The sequence below is a fragment of the Nilaparvata lugens genome, chromosome 11 (assembly GCF_014356525.2).
Source record: "Nilaparvata lugens isolate BPH chromosome 11, ASM1435652v1, whole genome shotgun sequence".
In the NCBI taxonomy this organism is placed as follows: domain Eukaryota; kingdom Metazoa; phylum Arthropoda; class Insecta; order Hemiptera; family Delphacidae; genus Nilaparvata; species Nilaparvata lugens.
The window spans coordinates 20,703,623-20,727,272 of NC_052514.1; the positions used below are offsets into that span (position 1 = coordinate 20,703,623).

General features: G+C 31.9%; 2 protein-coding genes across 3 annotated transcripts in view; both read left to right on the top strand.

The window, feature by feature from the left end:
* Nucleotides 1-15,680, top strand: part of LOC111062267 (MAGUK p55 subfamily member 5) — a 67,744-nt gene extending 52,064 nt beyond the window's left edge. The window contains exons 8-13 of one of the 2 annotated variants that reach the window (XM_039437825.1): nucleotides 1,694-1,942; nucleotides 4,738-4,919; nucleotides 7,738-7,902; nucleotides 8,558-8,871; nucleotides 9,841-10,032; nucleotides 11,542-15,680. In XM_039437825.1, coding sequence (XP_039293759.1) covers nucleotides 1,694-1,942; nucleotides 4,738-4,919; nucleotides 7,738-7,902; nucleotides 8,558-8,871; nucleotides 9,841-10,023 — 1,093 coding nt within the window. In that variant the 3' untranslated portion in view covers nucleotides 10,024-10,032; nucleotides 11,542-15,680. The remainder of the gene's footprint in view (nucleotides 1-1,693; nucleotides 1,943-4,737; nucleotides 4,920-7,737; nucleotides 7,903-8,557; nucleotides 8,872-9,840; nucleotides 10,033-11,541) is intronic. The other variant, XM_039437826.1, reaches the window with a different exon arrangement.
* A 3,636-nt stretch (nucleotides 15,681-19,316) lies between these two features.
* LOC111061781 (serine/threonine-protein phosphatase PP1-beta catalytic subunit) overlaps nucleotides 19,317-23,650 on the top strand; it is a 31,094-nt gene continuing 26,760 nt past the window's right edge. Inside the window, exon 1 of the mRNA XM_039437833.1 lies at nucleotides 19,317-19,629. Coding sequence (XP_039293767.1) covers nucleotides 19,578-19,629 — 52 coding nt within the window. The 5' untranslated portion in view covers nucleotides 19,317-19,577. The remainder of the gene's footprint in view (nucleotides 19,630-23,650) is intronic.

The following is a 23,650-nucleotide window of genomic DNA, read 5'->3' on the forward strand; positions in this document are numbered from 1 at the left end:
CTTGATCTGAAATGTATTTCAACACAGTAATATGTAATTTTGTAACAAAAAATATGATTAGATACAGCTTAAACGAAATGTGTAAAACATAGAACAAAACCTGCCTTCTTTGAGAGGAGTGTTATTGTAGTCCAATGATGACTAATTCTGTGAGGAAGAAAACTACTTGAGTTCACACATCTGCATACAGATAAATATTGAAATTATGGTAGCTGACTTCCACCATGATATTTATCTTTGAAAAGACCGCTCCTAGATAGCCTTGCTACATAAATCCAGCTAAGGGTCATTATATTTACCATCTACGTTTAACGCTAAACTAGGTTTATATGTAGCTCTATGGTCGCATTATCATTTTTATGGTGGCATTTATGGTAATGTATTACATACAGGGCATGATCGTTATCAGCTATTCGTTCAAACCCAGTATGAAACACATTATGATAAATGCAACCATATCTACAAGTAAAAGTGGTTTAGCGTTAAACGTAGTGTTAGCATATGGCCCTTCGTCGAGCTGTTTGCTATTTGAATCAGCTGTTATATTTTTTTAATGTACCACTACAGCATTGACTTAGCAGATAGTAGAGTAACCATATAAGGGTTATTCACAATGTTGTTTAGTCAGCTAAAGTGCTATTTGATAACTCTGGATTGTGAACGCCCCATCTAAAATCATCTGCCATTAGCCAAGGTCTATAATACAGGTCATGACACAATCCCGTGATGCATTGCAAAATCACCATTTTATGGGGTTCTAGTACCCACCAATTTTCAAATTTATCAGCTGTGATCATTATAGATTGAACAACATGATGTGTTATTTTGTTATATTGTTCAAGGAATATTTCTTGGCTTTGAATTGTAAAATAAATTCTTCCGACAGAATAATAATATTTAGATTCCAACTAGGAACTGAACTGTGTATTTTTAGATTCAATTGATTGGGAACTTTAAACTGTTTTTGAGGTTTGCCTTTTGTACCTATGCCTTATGAATCATAACAAGTTACAAGAATAGGAACAGTTTTTAATAATGAAAAAATGAAATATCGAACCATTTATTATTGAAATTTTTTTATTAAAAAATCGAAAACCTGAATTTACATATTATCTGAACCAGAATATTGTTTTTAAAAAGCTTAATGCATGATTTTGTTGTGAGCAGATTTGGAATTTCAAATGTACCGCCATAAAGACCCCACATAATGGCCGCTCCATAAGGAACACGAGTGTCATGACCTGTATATTTATAGACCTTGCCATTAGCTAACTGCAATAGCGGTCCAAGCGGATAATTTGTGTAACTCAAAGTTTATAACCTCACTTTTGCTACCAAATATGACCAAAACAAATATGACCGCCGTTTTAACAGAGTTAGCTAGAGTTAGAGGACTCAAACCTGCGCTATCTGCTATCTCGTCTGCTATTTTTTTTCTAATGTACCACTATAGCATTGAGTTAATACAGACTTAGCAAATAGCAGGTGTTAGCGAATAGGCCTATCTCATCCAACTATTTGTGAATACCCCTTATATTGATATAATCCTGTTTAAACTGAGATTCTGTTTAAAGCGGCACTGTGCAAATGGCCACAAGTCACTCTATTTAGAATATGAATATTTGTCTGTCTCGGAGATTAAAATGCAACATTGGGAAGTATGTGAAGAATTTAAATGAATGATTTTGGTCAGGTCGCCGTACACGCGTAACCCGCGCGACACGTTGATGCACGTGAAGGCGCACTTCGACTATGACCCGGAGGACGACATCTACATCCCGTGCCGCGAGCTGGGCATCTCCTTCCAGAAGGGCGACGTGCTGCACGTCATCTGCCAGGATGACCCCAACTGGTGGCAGGCCTTCCGCGAGGGTGAGGAGGACCAGACCCTGGCTGGACTCATTCCCAGTCGGTCGTTCCAGCATCAGTATGTGTTGACCAAGTACATACATTCATTCACTCTAACCATAGTTATAAGACATTACACTAATATTTCGAACATTAATGACAAGTATTTATAGTGAAATTCACGTTATAAAGTTAGTGAAAAAGATAGGCGAATTTATGCGAGAATTATTTCACTTTAACCATAGTTGTAGGACATTAGAATAATTTCTAATATGAATGGGAAGTATCTATAGTGAAATTCACATTATATAGTCAGTAGAAAAGATAGGCGAATTAATGCGAGAAATATGTGAAAAGAAAAGCATGGAAGGATATACGAGGTGTGGCTAGAAAGAAACCGAACTAGCACATGTGAAACAATAAAACGAGTGCAATAAGGCTGAAAATCACCTGGTCTGTCATGTGACTCTTGCTCCGCATACTGCTCGAGTTTTATCTGCCTCCTGCACTCAATCTGCCCGTGGCGTCTGTTCTAAGTAGTTGACGTTTTGTCTGTGCGTCGGCAAAATGTTGAATGTACAGAAAAAACAGCGTGCTAACATCAAATTCTCTTCAAACTTGGAAAATCTACAAGTGAAACGTTTGTAATGTTGCAACAAGTGTACGGCGATGATTGTTTATCGCGAACACAAGTGTTTGGGCGGTTCAAACGATTTAAAGATGGCCGCGAACTCACAAGTGATGACGCTCGCACTGGCTGACCATTGTCAGCAAAAACTGATGCAAACATTGAAAAAATCAGTAAACTTGTTCGATAAAATCGCCGTTTAACAATCAGTGCAATGTCTGAGTTGACAGGAATTGACAAGGAAAGTGTTAGGCAGATTCTTCATGGTAGTTTCAACATGAACAAAGTGTGTGCAAAATTGTTCCAAAGTGTCTCACAATTGAACATAAGGAACGCTGAAGAATGATTTGTTCTGACATCCTAGAAATCATTGAACGTAATCCTACCTTTTTACAAAATGTTATCACTTGTGATGAATCGTGGTTTTTTACTTTGGAAACCAAACGCCAATCGATGCATTGGAAATCTCCAATGGAAAGCGACGGAAGTGATGTATGGACTCACCGAAATTGATCTCAAGCATTGCTATGAATTGTGGAAAATTCGTATGGAGCGATGTATAGACCGAGGAGGAGAGAATATTAAAGGAGATAACATCAAATTTTATATAATGGAAAATAAACATTTTTGAAACATCAATTCTGTTTTTTTCCAGCCACACCTCGTATGTCCTTTTTTTTTTTAATATCTGTAAAATATTTTTAATGCCTAATACAAGAATACCTTTAGGGCATTCAATGTTTCTGATAAAATTGAATTGATTCACTTATGTAACGTTGTATTTTCTTTTTCAATAACGTTTTTTTATTCAAAAAGTTTGCGTATAAAGGCATTCGGTATAGGACAAAGTAACAGTACGGAAGAAGAATAGGAAAAGGAGCGCATTGTTGGCAGTCTTCTGTTTCCACGGCCTTCTGTAGTACATAGCTGTGATTCAAGTAACCGACTATGTCTAATCTAATTCTAATTGTTGGTTCTTGTTAATAATGATAAATTATATCTCCATTATATTCTACTCATCAAGAAATTATATATATCTTTTTATGGTATAATTATACATTTCCATGATTGAGCTTAGATATTTTGTTAGTTAATTATATTTTTTAAAGCGTACAAATGATTTGGCAACGGTTCAAAGATGGAAAAGAATAGAACTATCTGCTCTGTCTAAAAACAGACAAGGATAGAGCTATCTGATTTGTCTAATGACAGACAAGGATTTCAAACCAATTTTAATCAGGTTGATTTTATAACATGAATCACACTGAAGATACTTCCAGTATCGGGTCGGGAGTAGCCTACTGTTTTTGTGTAATCACCCTCACAATTGTATTTATACTTCAGTAGTGTATCCATAGTAGTATCAAATTATTCTCATCATAACAATTCTAACACCGTAGACAATTCTAACACCGTAGACAATTCTAACACCGTATACAATTCTAATACCGTAGACAATTCTAATACCGTAGACAATTCTAACACCGTATACAATTCTAATACCGTAGACAATTCTAAAACCGTAGACAATTCTAACACCGTAGACAATTCTAAAACGTAGACAATTCTAACACCGTAGACAATTCTAACACCGTAGACAATTTATTCTAACACCGTAGACAATTCTAACACCGTAGACAATTCTAACACCGTAGACAATTCTAACACCGTAGACAATTCTAACACCGTAGACAATTCTAACACCGTAGACATTCTAACACCGTAGACAATTCTAACACCGTAGACAATTCTAACACCGTAGACAATTCTAACACCATAGACAATTCTAACACCGTAGACAATTCTAACACCGTAGACAATTCCAAACCTGTAGAGAATTATTCTAACATTTCAAACCCAGCCTTCACCGACTATTGCTTTCTTTCTTTCTGTAGCTATGATGAACGCAGTCAATTAAAAGGATAATATTGCATAGAGAATTGATTTTATTGAACTCTTATCTGATTGAAATGTACAGTCTTCATGAACTTTAAAAACTTAATATAAATAAATAAATAATAAACCTCTCAAAATATGTTTTCATGCTCTTAGACATCTTACTTCTGGAATGTTATTATAGACTATACCGCTATATTTTATGTAGAATCTGGCTAAATATTGTTACCCCAATTCCTATAAAATGCTTGGATCTTGCGAAAATTCCTATTTACTCATATTGAAATGAGATTACCTAAAGGATGTACACCATCTACACCTCTTTATGGTGCGACTTTAACTAAAAAGATTTCTGTATTTTTCAGGAGAGAATCATTTAAACAATCAATCACTGGCGACAAAATTAATCGAGAGAAGTCGAAAAAGAGTGGCAGTGGAGCTTTCCTCTGTGCGAAGAAGAATACAAAAAAGAAGAAGAAGAAGTCGGCGTATAACTCTGCGTATAATGATGGTGGTTATCCCATATATTCGTCAAACACTGCTGATGGTATGCGCTCTCACTCACTCATCTCACAATTAACAGAATATATATTCTTTCTCTCTTATAATGATCTGCATTCCGATTTCTCATTCTAGGTCTACATTTATTATAGGAATACCAAGGATTTTTTTCCTTCACCAGTAGCTTATTTATAGGGATGTAAGCGTAGGCTGTAACCTGATGTTATCACGCTGTAACCTCCTTTAATTGAAACATTGATGGCTGACGAATTTAATACAGTCAAGTATCTTCTGATTCATAATAATAAGGAAATCATGCATAGAACAAATAGCAGATAATATTCAAGGCGAATTGAAAGCGATAGCTTGATGGATCACATGAATAAATACAAAAATAGATTTCTTCTAATATTTTTTTCATGCAGAAAGAATAAGGATTGTGTAACTTTTTCTCTGATGAGTAAAAATGAATAGAATTTATGGAATAGTACAATCCAAGTAATAAGCAATGTATTACAATTTGATTCTTTTAATTATGCGAGTACAGTATTGTGAAAAAAATACTTTTTCTTGAGATTCAGTTAGAACTGTTAGCTGGTTTATCAACCTCAATACTGCAATTGCTAATTGGTATGACTGATCAGTCAGTGTCTCATAATGTCATTATGTGAAAATTCATTACTTGTTAGATATTACATTAAGAGCTGCATTTAAGACCATTTAACGATGCATTTAAAGCTTAGAATATAGACTTACTATTATCAAAGATCATAATATAATAATTCAATATATCATGGAATATAGGATTTTATCATTTTAGAAAATTTCAAGTTTTGTATAACTATATCAAGATTTCAAGAGGAAAGTGAGTTAGAAATCCGCTTTCCTTAGCTTAGGGAAATTCGAAGGGCATGGAATTACAAGAGCTCCAATATTATAATATTAATATTGTATATTGTGCGACGTATATTAGTATATTCTTCAAAATAGATTTGAAACACCCCCCGAAGCTCTGCCAGTTTGAAGTTATCACTTTTTATTTTGTATTGTGTTGTGGATTCAATTTTTCAGCTACATGGGAGAATTAATGTATTGTTTCAAGTGGAAACAGTGGAAACAACACAGTAAATATCGTTCCCAGAGACCAGCAATGAGTAAAATTTTTCTGAACTATTTCTTGTTACACATGCATTTGACATCATTTCATGGTTCAGTGTGATAGACGTAATACGTGAATGTTTCAAAAATATTCCATGAACGCACAGGGGTTGTTCTGCTTGTGGGAAGTTTCGATAATCCACAAATGATAACCACAAGGCACTGCATGCCAGAAGTGTGTCTCACACATGCATGTGACAAACTTTCTATTCTCTCATAGTTATTTCAATTTGGCTTTCAAACGACTTAGCTAAATGAGCTTTAATTTTTCACTTGCGCACCAGCATAAAATTGTTTGGCAAATAAAGTAGTCAGATTTATTTACATGAAGATAATTCATTCATGTACACGATTATCTTCTTTTCAGATTTAGAAGCAGTAGAGTAATAGTAATGATTGATTTCATTGCAATTCCAAACTGATCAATTTTTGTTTAAAAATCCATTTCTATTTAATTTTACTCATTTGGATAATACATCAAAATAAGGAAGCGAGAAGCTTTGTAATCTTCGGAAGCTTAAGTCTGCTTCTTGTTTGCTACTGTATTGTATCGATTATATGAATAAATAATTGAATGAAAATGGACAAAATAGAAAAAAGATCTATATTTTGATGATAATAATTGGATAATAACTAAACAAAAAATCACTTTGGAATTAAAAAATAAATTCGTATAGTTTTTTGTTGGTGGAGAGTTCCTTGCGGGAAGGTGCCTCTTCGCCTGAATATATCATTTGAGCCGTCGATGGGCCTCACCACTATCAAATATTTCTTTACTTTCAAATTAATTTTTTGAAATTAAAAACTTTATTCTCTTCAACACATACAAGTTTTCATGTTTTTATGTAAAAAGAGTCGCAAAGTTATAGCACAGTTAGGCCTTTTCTCCCAAATTAGCAGTAAACCATAGTCTATCTATTATTAGCAAATTGACTTATTCCAATGAACGTTTCAAAACAAATTCAGTCTTTTACATTATATAAATATACAGAGTGAGTCTTATGAATGGGAACCCTTGAATAAGATGGAGACTGATGTAGATATACTACTATAATTCTCAGAACACGTTATTGGTTGAATACTCTACCTTTTGACGTACAACTGAACTTCAACCCCTCATAAGGGGGTGACTTGGGGGGTTGTAACTCGAATATTTTTAAATGTAAACACCCATTCTGTGGTAGGCTACATCATTTTAAAGGCCTTTCCAAAACAAGAAAGATGACATCAATAAAAATGTTCTATGATACTTGTATCCAAAATGGCGGCTGATTGAACTTGATCAATCATTTCTTTAAAAACTAAAACTTTAATCAGCCGCCATTTTGGGTACAAGTATCATAGAACATTTTTATCGATGCCATCTTTCTTGTTCTAAAAAGGCCTTCAAAATGATGTACCACACATTGGTTGTTTACATTTAACATATTCGAGTTACAACCCCCAAGTCACCCCCTTATGAGGGGTTGAAATTCAGTTGTACGTAAAAAGATAGAGTATTCGACCAATAACTTATCCTGAAAGTTACAATATTATATCTACAGCAGTCTCGAACTTATTGAAGGGTTCCCATACCTTCGTATTACTCTGTATAGTGGAAGGTAATATTTATGATTTATATGGAATATTTCTCGATTTTTCCTAGTAACTCAATTCTTTATAGTTTGTGAGTTTGAGTAGAATTCAATCTTAATTTCTTTCTGCAGAATATGAGGTGGATGAGATCCTCACGTATGAGGAAGTTGCTCTTTATTATCCGAGAGCAAACCATAAGAGACCGATTGTGCTGATAGGCCCTCCCAACATAGGAAGGCATGAACTTCGCCAAAGGTTAATGGAAGACTCCGAGAGATTTGCTGCTGCCATTCCTCGTAAGTATCGTGTTTTGCCATTATATATCTATAAATATCTTGAGAAAATGTTGGATTTTAAGGGGGTTGAGCTCGAGGAAAGGATGGAGTTATTTGCTTTGTCCAATGACAGACAAGGATAGCAAACCAATGTTAACCCTAGAAAGGTATATCATTTTCGAGAATGAATGACGAAAACCATTCGCAAACCTTCGCACATCGATATCGCATACCGTTTCCAAGTTATTCATATTTAAAAATACTATTAAATCATACAGAAATAAATGAGTTCATAAAAAAACTGACGGATTAAATTATGTTGATGGTGTTAAAATAATATGTGGGTAGATGTTACTGTGAGTGTTTACTAAAACCTAAAAAAGTTGAATTTGATAGTAGGTTAATAATTTTTTTTAGATTTTCAATGTACTAATTTATTTTATTTGTGTATGGTTTATAAGTATCTTCAAATTTAAATAACTTTGAAACGGTTAGAGATATGGATGTGCGGTTTTCGTTATTCATTTTATCTTAGAATTATGTGTCGAAATCATGACCACCTTCCCATTAAAAAAAAGTTGGATTAAAAATGGCGGACCCTAGGGGTGACTTAAGTAAATAAGTGACAGATTGTTGTCAAATTATGCTTCAATAAAATAATAATCTTGAATTGCAGATACGAGTAGAGCGAAAAAGGACGGCGAGGTAGATGGTCAGGACTACCACTTCATCACGCGAGCGCAGTTCGAGGCGGACATTCTGTCGAGGAAGTTCGTGGAGCACGGAGAGTACGAGCGAGCCTACTATGGCACGTCGATCGATGCGATTCGCTCGGTGGTGAACGCCGGCAAGATCTGTGTGCTCAACCTGCATCCGCAGTCGCTCAAGATTCTGCGCAGCTCTGACCTGAAGCCCTACGTCGTGTTTGTTGCTCCACCCTCACTCGAGAAACTCAGGCAGAAGCGGATCAGGAACGGCGAGGCCTATAAGGTAGGCCTAACTCACATTCGTATCAAATTCGAATTGTTCCACTGCATATATGAAAATAAAATAATATTGGAGGTTTGTTCCGAAAAAGGGGTTTACAACACATTTTTGAGGAGGACACCCTCAAGAAGGCTCTATTTTTGAAAGAGCGCTCATCAATACCAAATCCTGAAATTAAAGCATAACCTTCCTGCTGGTACCCCATGGATGCCAATCGGTAAATAATACAGTATTTCGAAAAAATGTCATTAGTATGTGAAAATGTAGTAGGCACGATATAAATTTCTTCGGAAAATGCTTGGTAAATTTTTACTAGGCTGGTATTAGAAAATGTTTGTTTGGTATTAGAAAAGTCTTGCTTCATTTGATTTCGATACCCGGATCACTGAAGTGGTTTTAAACGCACTAAGTGCACTTAATTAAAAGATAAAATTCATACACTTTAAAAGACGTTGATGTGGTCAATATTTGTTCAAAATCTATTTAAATTACAGAACCAGGCTTCATGGCACCACCAGCCATATCTTCAGCTGAACCGATGTTGAATGTTATTGACATCAACATCAGTTCAGCTGAAGATGTAGATGTGGCAGGTGTTGCCATCTAACCTGGTTCTGTAATTTAAATCGATTTTGAACAAATATTGAACTAATCAACGTCTTATTCTTTCAATATTGGAGAAATACCACAAAATCTTCTCCTATACAATCAAATTATCAATACACTTATTCAGTTCAAATTATATTTAATCGACAGAGAGAAATAAATATCATAAAATGGAAACACTAACTTCATTTAATTTTTGATATCGGAATAATTATTGAAGTGTTCTGTTTAATTTAAAGAAAAACTAATACACTGGTTCATTTTGAATTCTATTTCAAGAATGTCTGAAATAATTGTAAATTCAATGCAGTTAATTTGTATTTTCGGGATGAAATATTTGGTTACATGATGAATATGTTTAAACAGGAGGAGGAGCTGAAAGACATAATTGAAAAGGCTCGTGAAATGGAAGAGAAGTATGGTCACTTCTTCGACATGATCATCATCAACAACGACACAGAGCGCGCCTATCACCAGCTGCTGGGGGAGATCAACAGTCTGGAGCGCGAACCTCAGTGGGTACCTGCCACCTGGGTCAGGGCCGTATGAGGAATATTGGTCAGTTCAAATCATAGCACCAATCAAATAATTTTAACAACGTTCATATTAGCAATCATCACATCACTACAAAAAATTATTAATTTTATAAATATTGAAGCCTGTTAAGTAAACAGATATGTTTTAGAATTTTTCATGAAAGACAATAAAATCTCAAGCTCAACCTCCAACTGGAGATGATGTCTTGAATATCATTCAACAACGTTCATACCATCAATCAACCCATAACTACAAAAAATAAGTTCTACCTAATAAATTATTGAGACTGTAGTCAGATACATCTAGATTTTTTTCATGAAAGACAATAAAAAGCTCGAGCTCAAACTCCAACTGGAGATGATGTCATGAGAGTATTGAAACTCTGGGGTTTTTTATGAATGAAACCTTCTTACTAAAAAATACAACTTATTGTGTTTTTATTTCATTTTAACTTATGTTGAAGTTGAAGTGCAAGCAATCAATGACTGAAGGAAAAACTTTGAAAAATTCACGTTGGAATAGCTAACCTTACCCCCTTATGGAACCTGTATGGGGCTTGAAAACCATTTCTTTATAAAAACAATAAATTTGATTAAAAAAAGATAATACATAATTGTACAATATGATTTATGAAGCATACAAAACTTATAGACATTGGAACATAAGTAATACAATATTATCAATCTAATTAAATTACAGTTATTAGTTGTTCCATAGTTTCTAATAAAGTATTTTGATTTTTTGGAAAAAACTGGAAATGGCTTGAAAGCCGAAACTTGTTGTTTTTAATATAAGAATTTATACAAAAAAGGGTTGAAAATAGGGTACTATATAATTATTCTTATATGAGTTGAATAACTGTTGTTTTCAATATTGATTGTAATAGTATAATTTTGAAATTTATCGTGAAATACGCGTCATAATTTTTTATATTTTTGTATCATAGAATAAACATTTTGTATTAGAATTAGAGAATTCTTTTTGAAACCCAGTATTCAAGGCACAGTATTTCAATTTATAGATCGAGTCGGTGAAGTCGCAGTTTTATCCTTAAGATTTTAGTTATTGATTAGAGCTTTATAATATTATTTCTCACTCACTAGATTTTATTGTGAACATATTATTGTGCAAACCCTGAACTAGTCTTATCAGAGATAAACGAATTGTAAGCAAGATGTGCGCATTAAATCCATTTTCGTGATACCATCTTTTGACCCCTGAGAGCTAAATGTTACCTCTCCAATCCTCAAATTCGAAAAATATCCATTGGTAGTTCACTCCATTCTCTAAAAAGATTATTCAATGAACTGTAAGATTGGGCCTTGTGAAACTTTGTAGGCTCCTCAACAGCAATTTAGTTTTTCAATTCAAAGCATATTTGTTAAAAATATAAGGTTAAAAAATGACAAAATATGTTCAATAGTTTAGATACCACTTGCTTTTCAAATGACTATGAATTCAGCTTGAAGATGTGTTAGTTATTTGCTGATCGATCATTAATAATTACTATTTTTGTCTTATTTATTGCAGATAATTCGAAATTATCAGTTGTCGGATGAAGAAATTGAAGTTGCTGGCAGCTAGCGACAGCCATCCTCTGTCACTTCGAATACGCTTTAGTCCAGCGATAGTGAACTAATTTAATCGATATTAATAATCAGCGAGACTGATACACTTCGGCAACCTTTTACTTTCCATCCCGTTCGATTGGATAGATTCGGTTGATTGATCGCGGATCACGTGTGTGTGACCTGAGACATTGCCCCGCGACTCTTTTACTCTGTACTTGTGTCGATAAACCCCAAAAAATTGTGTGAAATATTGTAGTGATAATGAAAAAACATGTAATACTATATTGTAGATGGTTTCAGTCAGTAGAAGTAATGAATATATTGTAAATAGTGTTGTTTGCCACCAAACTTTGTTTCAAGGTGACTATTGTCTAGATGCCAAGTAATTTTTTAAAACGTTGAGTGTTAAATACCAGATTTTATATGAAAAAATATGACAAGGGATTTTATGAGTGGGATTTATTGTTGGATCCTTGGATGGAAGGTGATTTGAACTTTTAGCTTCTAATTAAGATTGTCAGCCAATTCAAACTTGTAGCAGATGGTTTATATCTTCAGAACACAACTGATAACTCCAAGACTAGGGGACTAGCCGCTCTATATGGTGATACCTCTTTTCAAATTTATTGTTGATTTATCGTCTAGAAGGTGTAGAAATTTTCTTCCCATGAAGAAGATTCCTTCGGTGATCCCTCATGGTGTATGAAATCTCTATATACATAAAATTATATGATATTTTTTTCGATGTATATTTTTTCTGCTAGTCCTCTTCATTCCTTCCACTTCTTGAGTGGATCACGTTTATTCTATTTCCTCTAAGGTACTCTTTTACTCTTTTATAACTCGAACAAATGTCATATCTTATTGTGGGCTTTTGTGAAGCATCATTATGCTTTCGTCGATTTGATTCATTTTCACGAAAAACACCATCACGTCTTAATTTCAACATCACAGAAACTTATTTCCAAGATCGTAACATCACAAAAACGAATCCAGAGGTTTTCTAGTTGGCAAATTTTTAGCTCTAAAGATTGCCATATTTACAATGTCTTCATTCAAAGTACATCTTCTCAACTTATTTTCTTCTTTCACCAAATTGACCTCTACATTCACAGCCATGCATCACTTTTTTCTCCAAGAATATTATATATTTGCTCAGCCGAAAACACTGTAATTTTGAAAAATATTTATGTACTGTTAAAATATTTTCTTTTGAGTATTATTGTTATTAATGTTAGGTTATTTTTTAATGGATAATTTTGATTTTTGGCTGTTCATGACAAAGACTTGAGATTCTCTTAACCTGCTACTAACATCATAACAACATCAACCACCTTGTTTCTTCTATAATTAACAAGTATTGTATATTACTAAAAATATGTAAATATTAGCTGAGAATGATATTATCTACCTAATATGAACTACTATGTTTAGTAGGTCTGGTTTTTGTACATTAGTTGATCGAACCATGTTCAGTGGGGAGAAAATATGTTTTCTATGTAGCGTAATTTTTCAAAAATTGTGTGTTTAGACACTATAGTACCGTAATCATTGAGAAATTTCGGGGACTTTTGAAGAATGAATTGCAGGAATAATTCCAACATATTGAGAGATTCTCTTGTTGAAAAATTGAGTTTTAATATGGATTTGTTTCAAAGATTCTATTCATGATGGTAGGTGCACTTGAACTTACGTTGCCGGTTGCAGGTTGCATGACGTGTACTAAATGTATGCATAACTGTGTTCCCATTCACTAAATTGAATTGTGATAAAACAATACTTCCATCAAATGGGAAACAAAATGTGAAAAGGGTGAAGGTTCCATTGAAAAAAGTTTGACAATCACTTCATCAAGTAATTATGAGAAAAAATCATTAATTTTTCAAGAGACACTAAACGTTAACAATACAAATTATCTAAGTAAGTGAAAGAACCGTTTCTCTTCTTCTTTAGTTTTCTTTGAAGTCAATTTGTGTTCTTTTCAGCACCTATCAGGTTCTTAGTTATTGAAAATTGAAGTTAAACTTGATTATTCATTCATAAATATTAATATAATATTTTTTTCATAATTTACAAATAGCTGAATAAATTAATAATAATACCGTTAGGAGCGAACTCCATCTATATTAATATGCATACATTCTCAAATGATCTAGAATGAATTTAAAGTTTCCAATGGACAAAGAAACAAAGAAATTCTATATATAGAACCTTCTAGTGCCAGTAATAAGATTGTAAAAGTTGTGCGTTATTATCTTATTTGTCATTTTGAAGTATCTATTCATGTATGCAATAAATTTCCTTTAGCATGTTATTAAGCTGATGCTTTCTTGAACACAGCTTGTCTTGTAGGCTAAAACAAAAGGAAGAATGTTTTAGATATGGAGAACTTTATTTAAAAAAAAAACACCAAAATACAAAGATTTATGAATAGAGCTGGAAAACGTTGATCTTGAACTCAAAATGAAACTTGCTATAATCATGCCAATTCTGTGAATACTGTATAATTGATTCATCTGAAAAGAAGACTGGGTAAGATACTTTTTTATTGATAGGAAATCTTTCTTCTCTCATGCTTCTTCTATTCTGAAAAGAAACATTTTTAGTAAAGCTAAAATGTTCTCTAATAAATATAACGATATTATTACTAAATCTAGATATCCCATCAGATATTTCCGTGGATAATACGGATAATTTTTTCACTCGAAATTCGTTTGAAGTAGTTCATTTCTTATCGATGATTGTAAATCAAAATTTTCTTTAATTTTGAAATTAACAGGATCTTCGTATTACGTTTTTTATAATTCATTACTAGAAGATTTTTAAAAAATCAGTCTGATATTACATTTTATTTATTCTGATAGTTATAACTTTAACTTAAATAAAAAAAATGAATTTGAAGAATCTTCATCCCTGAATAACTTAATCCTCTCTTACCAATGAATCAAGTTCACTTCAGCTCTCAGACGAATAATTGTATTTTTCGTAGGTGCTCTTGTAAATATTAAACGCTTTTAAAATAATAGATTTTATTAATAACATCATCAACTAATGCCTGTACTATCAGTATCCTTCAAGCATTTATGTTAATACCATTCTAATTTTAGGGAAATTCCCTTTACAATGTAAGACTATAATATATAACACCAAAATTATTGAAACCCCTTTCAAGTTTGATTTATTATTATTGAATAAGTATGTATTACTGTATGTGTATAGATCAGCCAATTCTGAGTATATTGTTGGTTAAATATTATTATCAACATAATGGTAAGTAATGAAAATTCGATGGAATATTTTTGAACAATGATTGGAGATTGCCAAATAGCATAATGGTTTAGAATTTTAGAATTCATGCATGTAAAATTTTAATCAAACTCCAAGCTTCTGTAACTACAGATTTGAACTATATGCTTACTTCCTAGATTCTAATCCGAGTTCCTTCGCTGCTTGGCCGTTGACCTCCTCGTTCAAAGTACTGCTCCGCCATTTGATTCTACAGTAATACTAAGTAACAGAATTCCCTCGGAATAGTTAATTACAATGTAATTCAAAACAAAGCGGAATATCTTGAGAGTTCTGCTGTTTGAAAGTATCCATATTCTATGTTTTATAAATGCTTCAAATACTTCATCTGAAGCGTCAAATCATGATAAAATTAATCATTAACTTGTGAAAGCAATAAAATCGGAGTAATTACTATAAGATGAATAATATAAAATTTACTATAGGTGCAAAGTCAAATCAATTTAGTACTGTATCAAATCTGAAAATTCAAATGAATCATAACATTTCAATAAGTAAATTAAATGATAAAGGGATACTTTTAATGACAAATTAGTTGTTTTGAGAAAACCAATGATACAATATTTTTTCTATTTTGGCATATATGTTTTTCTTTCAACTGAATAGAATGATGTCCCCTACTAACCTCCATTATGACCTGATTCCCTATATGTCAATTTTTTCAGTAGTTTCTCAATAATAGGAGAGAGAAATAATATTTTTCAACAATTTTGCAAGAATCTTTTAGAGAGTATCATGAACAAAGTTTAGCTTTGTTTCAGTTACGCCAATCATTTCATCTTGTTTCTTCATGGTTCAGACAAAAATGTATAAATGCATATTCAGTACTGTATTTAGGAAAAGTTCATGCTAGTGAATGATAGTGTTCATTGTGTAGTGAGTTGAATCCTATTAATATCGAGCAATTAAAATTCAGCAGACCATCCTATTTTTAATTTTAAGTGGTTATTAAAACCTTAAGTATTTGTTGAAATATGACAGTATTACAATGATTTTCTTGAAAGTATTATATTAATTCGTAAAGAATGAAAGCGAATAATTGTATATCTCGGACCAGTATTTGAGCAAGAATATGAATCAAGCCATGGATGAAAAGACATTGAGTTTTTCAGGTCAATTGTGATACTACTCATGCTGTTAATATTGCAATTCTACTATCCCATAATAACATTTTATGTTGAAATCATAAGTATAATATTCAGAAAACATGGTATGATAGCTAAGATAAGCCACAACATAAAGAAAACAACATGCTTTCTTGAAAAGAAAAACAGTATTCAACATAATTTGATTTTATCCTTCAACCTACAGAGATAACTGCTTCACTTCCTGCTCAAATACTTTCATATATGGTATTTATTTCAAAGAAACATGACGTATTATAACATTATAACGTATTATGTTAATATTATCATTGTCATCACACTATTAATGCTCAAAACTTGTAACCCAATTATGAATTATGATTAGAGATATTTTTGTTATGGAAAAAATAATATTTATTTACACTTCCATCATGGTAGCCCTTTTATTTAATAATATGCTAATGCCAATAGAAAATCTGCGTAAACACTATTATTTTATCATGTTTCTATTTACAATTTTAAGATAACGTTTTTATCATCTAAGTAGATTTTAATTCATTGCAAAATTTATAAAATATTATTGTTATGATAATTATTATTATCCTAATCATCAATGATACTATTACAGTATATCAAATATGTAAATAATTTTTGAACAGAGTGTTTATATTATTATAATGAAAAAATCGTAAGTGCATAATTATTAATACTATTAGACATATTACGATTGATAAATAAATAAAATAAAAATGAAACTGACTAAAAGTGTGTAAGTTTTAAATTTTATTACATATGCAATATAATTATATAAATTGTAAAGATATATTTGTTGTCAATATGATTATTTAGTAAATGGTAAAAATGTATACCAATTTAAATGAAGTTTAAATTTGTTCACGACCTTCCAGTCCATCTAATTTACGGACATGTTTATTATTCCATCCGAACATTTATCGTGGAACACCTTCTGTTTTACAAATATATAGTTTATCAAAAGGTAGAGTGAGGATAATTCAAGTAGATTATTCACCGTACATGTTGGTGTCAACGACGGGGACGCACGATAATCTCAAACTCCCTCTATATTTGGGCTTTTAACACAGGGAGGGACAGTCCTACATAATCATCTTGATTTGCTAAAGTCTTGGCTTGGGACAGTCCTAAGCTAAACTGAACTCATGGCGGCGCATAAGTGCATTCTGTCGTCTTTTATGGAAAGAAGATAATCTACATGTTGAGTAAAAAGAGATTACTGCAACACACTAATTCTCAGAGTAACCTGTTTTACAACAGATCCAATCAATTTTTATTCTGGAACTTCAGGATGGAATTTCCAAGAATCAATATAATAGTAAGTTGAAAATGAGTGCTATAAAGACAATGAATATTATTTTTCTATATCTAGACTATTCAAAAAGAAAAATTGTGTGGGGCTGTCTTCTATGTAAACTTGAAAATCGAAAACTCTGCTTTTTTAAATATAAATTTGAATTGGAATTAACACTTGACAGCCGAAGTGAAGTTGGTTCCCTGTAGTTACTCAAATGGTTGTAGTTACAGCTACAAACTTCAACCATGAATGTGTATTGTATTTTTCACAAGACCCACCCAAAATATCTTATCAATTACAGCCTTTGCAAATGTTCTAGCATAGTTTTCAAATTACCTGAAACAGACAATGGAGACAATATAGTTTCAACCAGTAATATCGTACACACATTTGAATGCGTTGATTTACGAAATGTTGATGAGTCCAATAACAATTCATATTATATCCTACAGGTTTACCAGGAGAAGGAGATACCATTTTTATTAGTTATCATTATAATAGCTATGCATTGAAAAAACTTGATCCTGGCTGAGTTTATTATAATTATATGATCAGTATTGTTATGAAACTGAGCAAATATATCCCTTTATATGATTATATCAAAGCAATTTAGATCAACTGTCTGAATCTACATAACGAGATAAATCTAGCTTGTTTTAATGGGCCTAAATACTTTTCTATAATAGGTCCAAGTTTAAGAATATTATTGAAAAGCCTATATATTATCATTCATTTCTATTAGTAAATAATTATTAAATAATATTCCATAGAATATAAAATTTGTAGCGGTTAAACGAAAGGCTCTACTACTTAACATTAATATCAAAATTACTTAATTTTTTATCAACATGAATCACTAGTCATAGGTACCTAAGTATTCAGTCTATAATATTTTCATTCCAATAGTTGGATTTTGTCTCTAGGTGGATCTAGGTACTGCGTACTGGTGGATCTGGTCTAAAGGTACTACCGTACCTATATTATTCAGAAGGTATTCACAAGTAGGCCTACGGTATGCGGTACCTATAGCTGTCTTTATAAGTAATGTATTCTTTGGCGTATCCAGGTCGGGATATGGGGATGAATCCCCCCCCCCCCGAACCATTATAACCATATTTCGTTATAATGCCATATTTTCGTTATATTGTACTAAGTAAGTCGAGAAATATTTATAAGGTATGAGAGAGTAGCAATGATAATAATTACCGTATGAGCTATTTTCGTATAGGCAGTGAGTGGTCTAGTGCATACGTACTAGATAGCAGGGGATAGAGAAATTACTAACAGATAGCTCTTCAAAGTTAGTTCACTTTTTACCATCTATTATTTTGAAGAAATTCAATTTATAGCCTTTATTGCTCCAAGTTGATTATAGTTTATTCAGTATCCTGCATATCCTTAAATAAAGTTCCAGCTGATCTAGAGAGTACCCCACAAAATATTCCCCAGTTATGATGTAATTGCGTAGTTTCTACCTTCGAAAAAAATGTTAATAAAGTTAAAACTAACCCTATGATTTAAAGTATGCTGAAATAGTGTTTTATTGAAGTTAAGCCTTCCAGCTTGTTATTTAATAATGTGTACAAAATCCAGCAGTCCACTAATGTAATATTTAAATCTTTGATCTACTTCATCTTTCTGCAAGTTTTATGTTTAAAAATATTGATTGCTATGAAGCTGTGAATAGTGAAATACGAATATCTTATAATAAACTGAACTTGAGATGGATTATCAAATCATTTTCTACAATAAATAAAGTGAGTTAATTAGCTAGGTACAGACATAATAGATAGCCTATAGTTGGCTAGTTTTAAATAGGTACGAGCACTTGAATTTACCGCTGTATCACGTTGAAGAAGTTCTGCCAACATCTATCTACAATGTAACATTGTTGAAAAATAAAATAATAATAAGAAGCCTTCAAGGAATAAACCTTCATATATTATTTTCATTTTCAAAGATATATAATTGAAAAGCTTCACTATCTATGATATAATTTATTGTTTTTCCCCATTTTAGTTCCAATAACACAGTCAGTCTTGGATAAACTTTGTGGATTATTTTAGTTATCTTCTGATAAAATTATTTTGATTTTATCAGTATGAATGATTTCTATTTTATTCAATCTATTTTTCATAAATTCATGGAGTAAATCCAAAATATAGGATTGGACATCAATCTGATTTTAGTGAAAACGAATGCGAAAGCTCCCAACGAAATTCATTATACCTGTATACCATAACCGTAGACGTCGGTCTGTGTGTGACAGTAAACATGGCAGACGTACCTTTAGACGTCGATCATCTTATCCAAAGGCTTTTAGAAGGTAAATTCAAATATTTATCTTAGTTTTTATATTGTTATGGACATTTAACTTGTGCTTGTTAAATTTGTATCAGTTTTAAACTTAAATATCTGATAAGAATTGCTTGTAGGGCTGTATTTCCTACATGCTCCCAGATGTGTTACTTTTCAAGGCCTAAGGCCACTCGAAAACAAAAATATTCAATGCCATTGAATTCAGAGTTATTAATATTATCTGATATTTTTATTGAAGATGAGTAATCCATTTTGACCCATTCAAAGAATAGATTGTTTGATTTTGTTGATTGGCAATTCCATTTTCTATTCAATTCTCTTTCAATCCAGCGCAACATTTCACTTTGGTATGGTTAGGCTAATTTTTCTAGATTCACATGAGTATTTATTTCCAGAATAAATTAAACTATAGATTTTAAACATTTTAAAATAACTATTTTACTATAGTTTTGTTTTTGATTCCAACAATGCGCACATGGTCAACAATGGGAGTTTTTGTTTATGACATGTTTAAATTTTCAACTTCCATTGAAATTGAAACAATTTTAATATATAATTGAATAATTATATAGCCTAGCGTCTATCTTTCATTCATATAAGTCAAAATTTTGAAATAATGCATTACTATAAATCAATAAACATCTAAAGTATCTAACCTACTAAGTATAATGATAAAAAATTAAATATATTTAAATAGGTTAAAAATATTTTGGCAGATAAAATCAAATGTAGGTTATAGGATGCTGATCTTTGTTTTAATTTATTTTATAATCAACAAACTTCAAACAATTGCTTTGTGCATAGTAAATATTAGTATGCAAATATTATTGTACATTATATTAATATACTAAATATTGTGCAAGTATTAGTATTAGTTTAATCAAGTTGTCAATTTGATTATTTTTCTAACAATTTATTATAGTATAAATATTATAGTTTGCTAACCTGTAGAACCCAATAAAAAAATGTTAGGTAGAGAGAATTTACATGTCTAACATGAAGGGTATTTATAAAAATCAGTTTAAACCATTTCAAGCGTATATTGAAAATATATTTTATTCTAATAATATGATATAATTTTATAATAGCCTATTTTGTTTTGTTGCACAATTGTGATGCCGCAAGACAACAAATAGTTGGGAAGTCTCAACAATATATCAAACAATCTGATTATCGATAAGATAAAAAATACCTCAAGACTTTCAGTTGGCCTATATCTTGCGCTTTTAGCCCGTAGCCTCCAGTCTAACGTTTTTCAGCCACCAGTCTAAAACGAGCTAAAAATTCAGGTACCATTTTCGACCACCACCAGTCTGGGTCGAAAGAGAGCGACCATTGGTGACCGAATGTAAAGTACTTTCAGACACCAAGGTTTGCTTCCGGGCAGGGGATACCTTTAATATCTTCAGCTTCATCTATTACCCACAATTGTGGGATCGATTGCGTCAAAAAATCAAAACACATTCAAAAAACTGAAAGTCACCTGAGTGAGTCACCAGCTGGGTCGCCATAATCTGGTATTCAACCGCTAGATTCTAGCAACCCTAATTTAATAATGAGCGCAAAAAGACGTCATGTCCTCTGACCAGTGGCGTTTCCAGAAAAAAAAATCAGGGCGGGATCATAAAATTGACTTGGAAAGTACCTAAATTTTGGATGATGACCAGGGGGTGTGGGGGTTTAGAACATCCTCCACAACAGGGTAGTTCGGGGATTCCTTCCCGGAAAATATACCTTCAATTTGGTGCGATTTTACCCAATTAGGCTACCAATTGACAACTAACTTTCCATTCAAAGTTTTTTTCTTGAATGGAATTCTGGTTTTTTTTCTTCGTGAATTAGTAGAATACTTGAATAGGAAAGAATCATTTCAATTTATTATAGAATCCAATATTTTAAATCTAATATTATCAGTGTTTACTATTGTTATAGAATATTTACAAATGACCCAGTTTTGTAAAATAATGCATACTTTATTCTAAGACTTTTTAAATCTGTTCATTAGACGTACTAAAAAATACATGACTAAACTCCTTATTTTATTATATCAAAATTTTGTTTTAAAATGTCCATAGCGTCCTTCAATTTTAAACAAATTAACGTAATATAAAGTTAATCATTTAATGATTCTCATGGAAGCTCGATTTCAATGTTTTATTCTTGAGTGCGACCAATTTTTTAATCTTATATTTACAATAATTCAAAATCCGGATTCGAAAAATAGAAAGTAAGGATAGTAAAACAAAGACTACTTAAGATCCAGAACTTGTATGAATAATTTCTGCAAAGAATAATGTATCGGTCTAATCTTTTCATTATTATGATTCACGAACTTGTTTTATCCTGGATTGTTCTCATTTTCCTCATTAACATGTAGGCTATGAATGCGTAGTGAATATTGATGAATAGTCTTTTTCGAAGAAAGCAGCACTACAACTAACGAATGGAATCATCGCTTATAATACTGCATACATTCTTAATTCCCTAACTTGATTGATTTTCTTAATTTTTTTATTTATCCATTTTTTATTCGATAGAGCAAAAAATACAATAAATAATAATAGTCAGAAAAGAAAAAAAAACAAAAAATTCTTGCAATCTGTATCACTCAATCTGTATCTGAGATTGTTTAATGAGTTACTATGGCAGTCCATCTACAGAGCCACACGAAACAACCTATCTGCGGCCATCTCTCGTTATTTGTGTTTTGATTGTTTTATATTTTGACGAAGTCTGTCTGGCGACTGCCGGTCATGGACTGAATATACTGAATTACTGAATCACCATATTTTTTAAATTTTAGTCAGAAAAGAAAAAATTCTTGCAATTTGTATCACCATATTTTTAAAATTTTGATTTCTCTATCCAATCGCTTTTGCTGAGATTAGAGCACTCATGAGTTGGCTACTATTTGTGTATTGAATAAAACGTGATGCATGTGCATAGATCGTGTTCAAATATGAACATAAATGTATACAACAATGGTGTTGGAATGTTTTTAGTCTATTTGGCACTTAGACTTATGTGATGGTTTTGAGAATTCATCTCTATCGTTATATTTTTGTTGAACATAGCAAAGTGAATGCGAATTTGAAGGTTATTTAAATGAAGATTACTTAGTCTTGCTACTGATTAACTCTTATCTTTCTCTATTTTTCTTCCTCTTTCACGCGCGCTTACATGAAATGTCACAATGTGCAGATAATACCTGCATTCATAGATCTATCAAGGTCTTCATTCAGCTACACCTACTATAAGGCCACCTACTTGCTGCATTATTTTTATTCAATAATGCAAATTCAATGATGATGGTACTTCCTTAGATGGAGGAAGGATAGTAAACTCACTATTAACCGATCTCATTCAAAACTCAAGCATAAATCTATATTATCTATACATCCACCAATTAATGTAATGCATGTTTATTATAATATTTGTTTCAAATATTAACCAAACCAAACTAGTTGTTACTATTACTAAATTACATTAAACCAAACTAAATTATAATCAAATTAATCTTTAGTTTATCTTTGTTTTTTTGTGGTCTAGACTTTTTAAATAAATTTTTAAGATTAGGATACAGTTCAGTTATTAATTCCTTATTATTTTGATTATTCAATATTACAATAAAAAATCATAATAAACATGACCTTTTTAATGTGATCAGGTACAAAGAAGTGTCTCCTGATTGGGGGTTCTTCTTGGTGAGATGTTTTAAATTATTGATTCCAAAAAAAGATTAATGAAATAATTTTTGTAGAGGTGGGTCTATAAAACTCTTTAGAATAGCAACCATAGCTCAATTATTTGAATAAACACGGCTCTAATAAATATAAATCCTATATTTTCACTATCATGAATTGAGCAAAACATTCTAGAGCTGCTTTTTTGGTAAAGTTTCACAATTTTTCCACAAAGCTTTTAGACAATAATTTATTATTCCATTCTATTAGGAAATTGTAAAGAGTTTGAATAATTTTTTATTCACGTACTTCGCAAAAGTTTTATGATTCAGTAACGAAAATAGA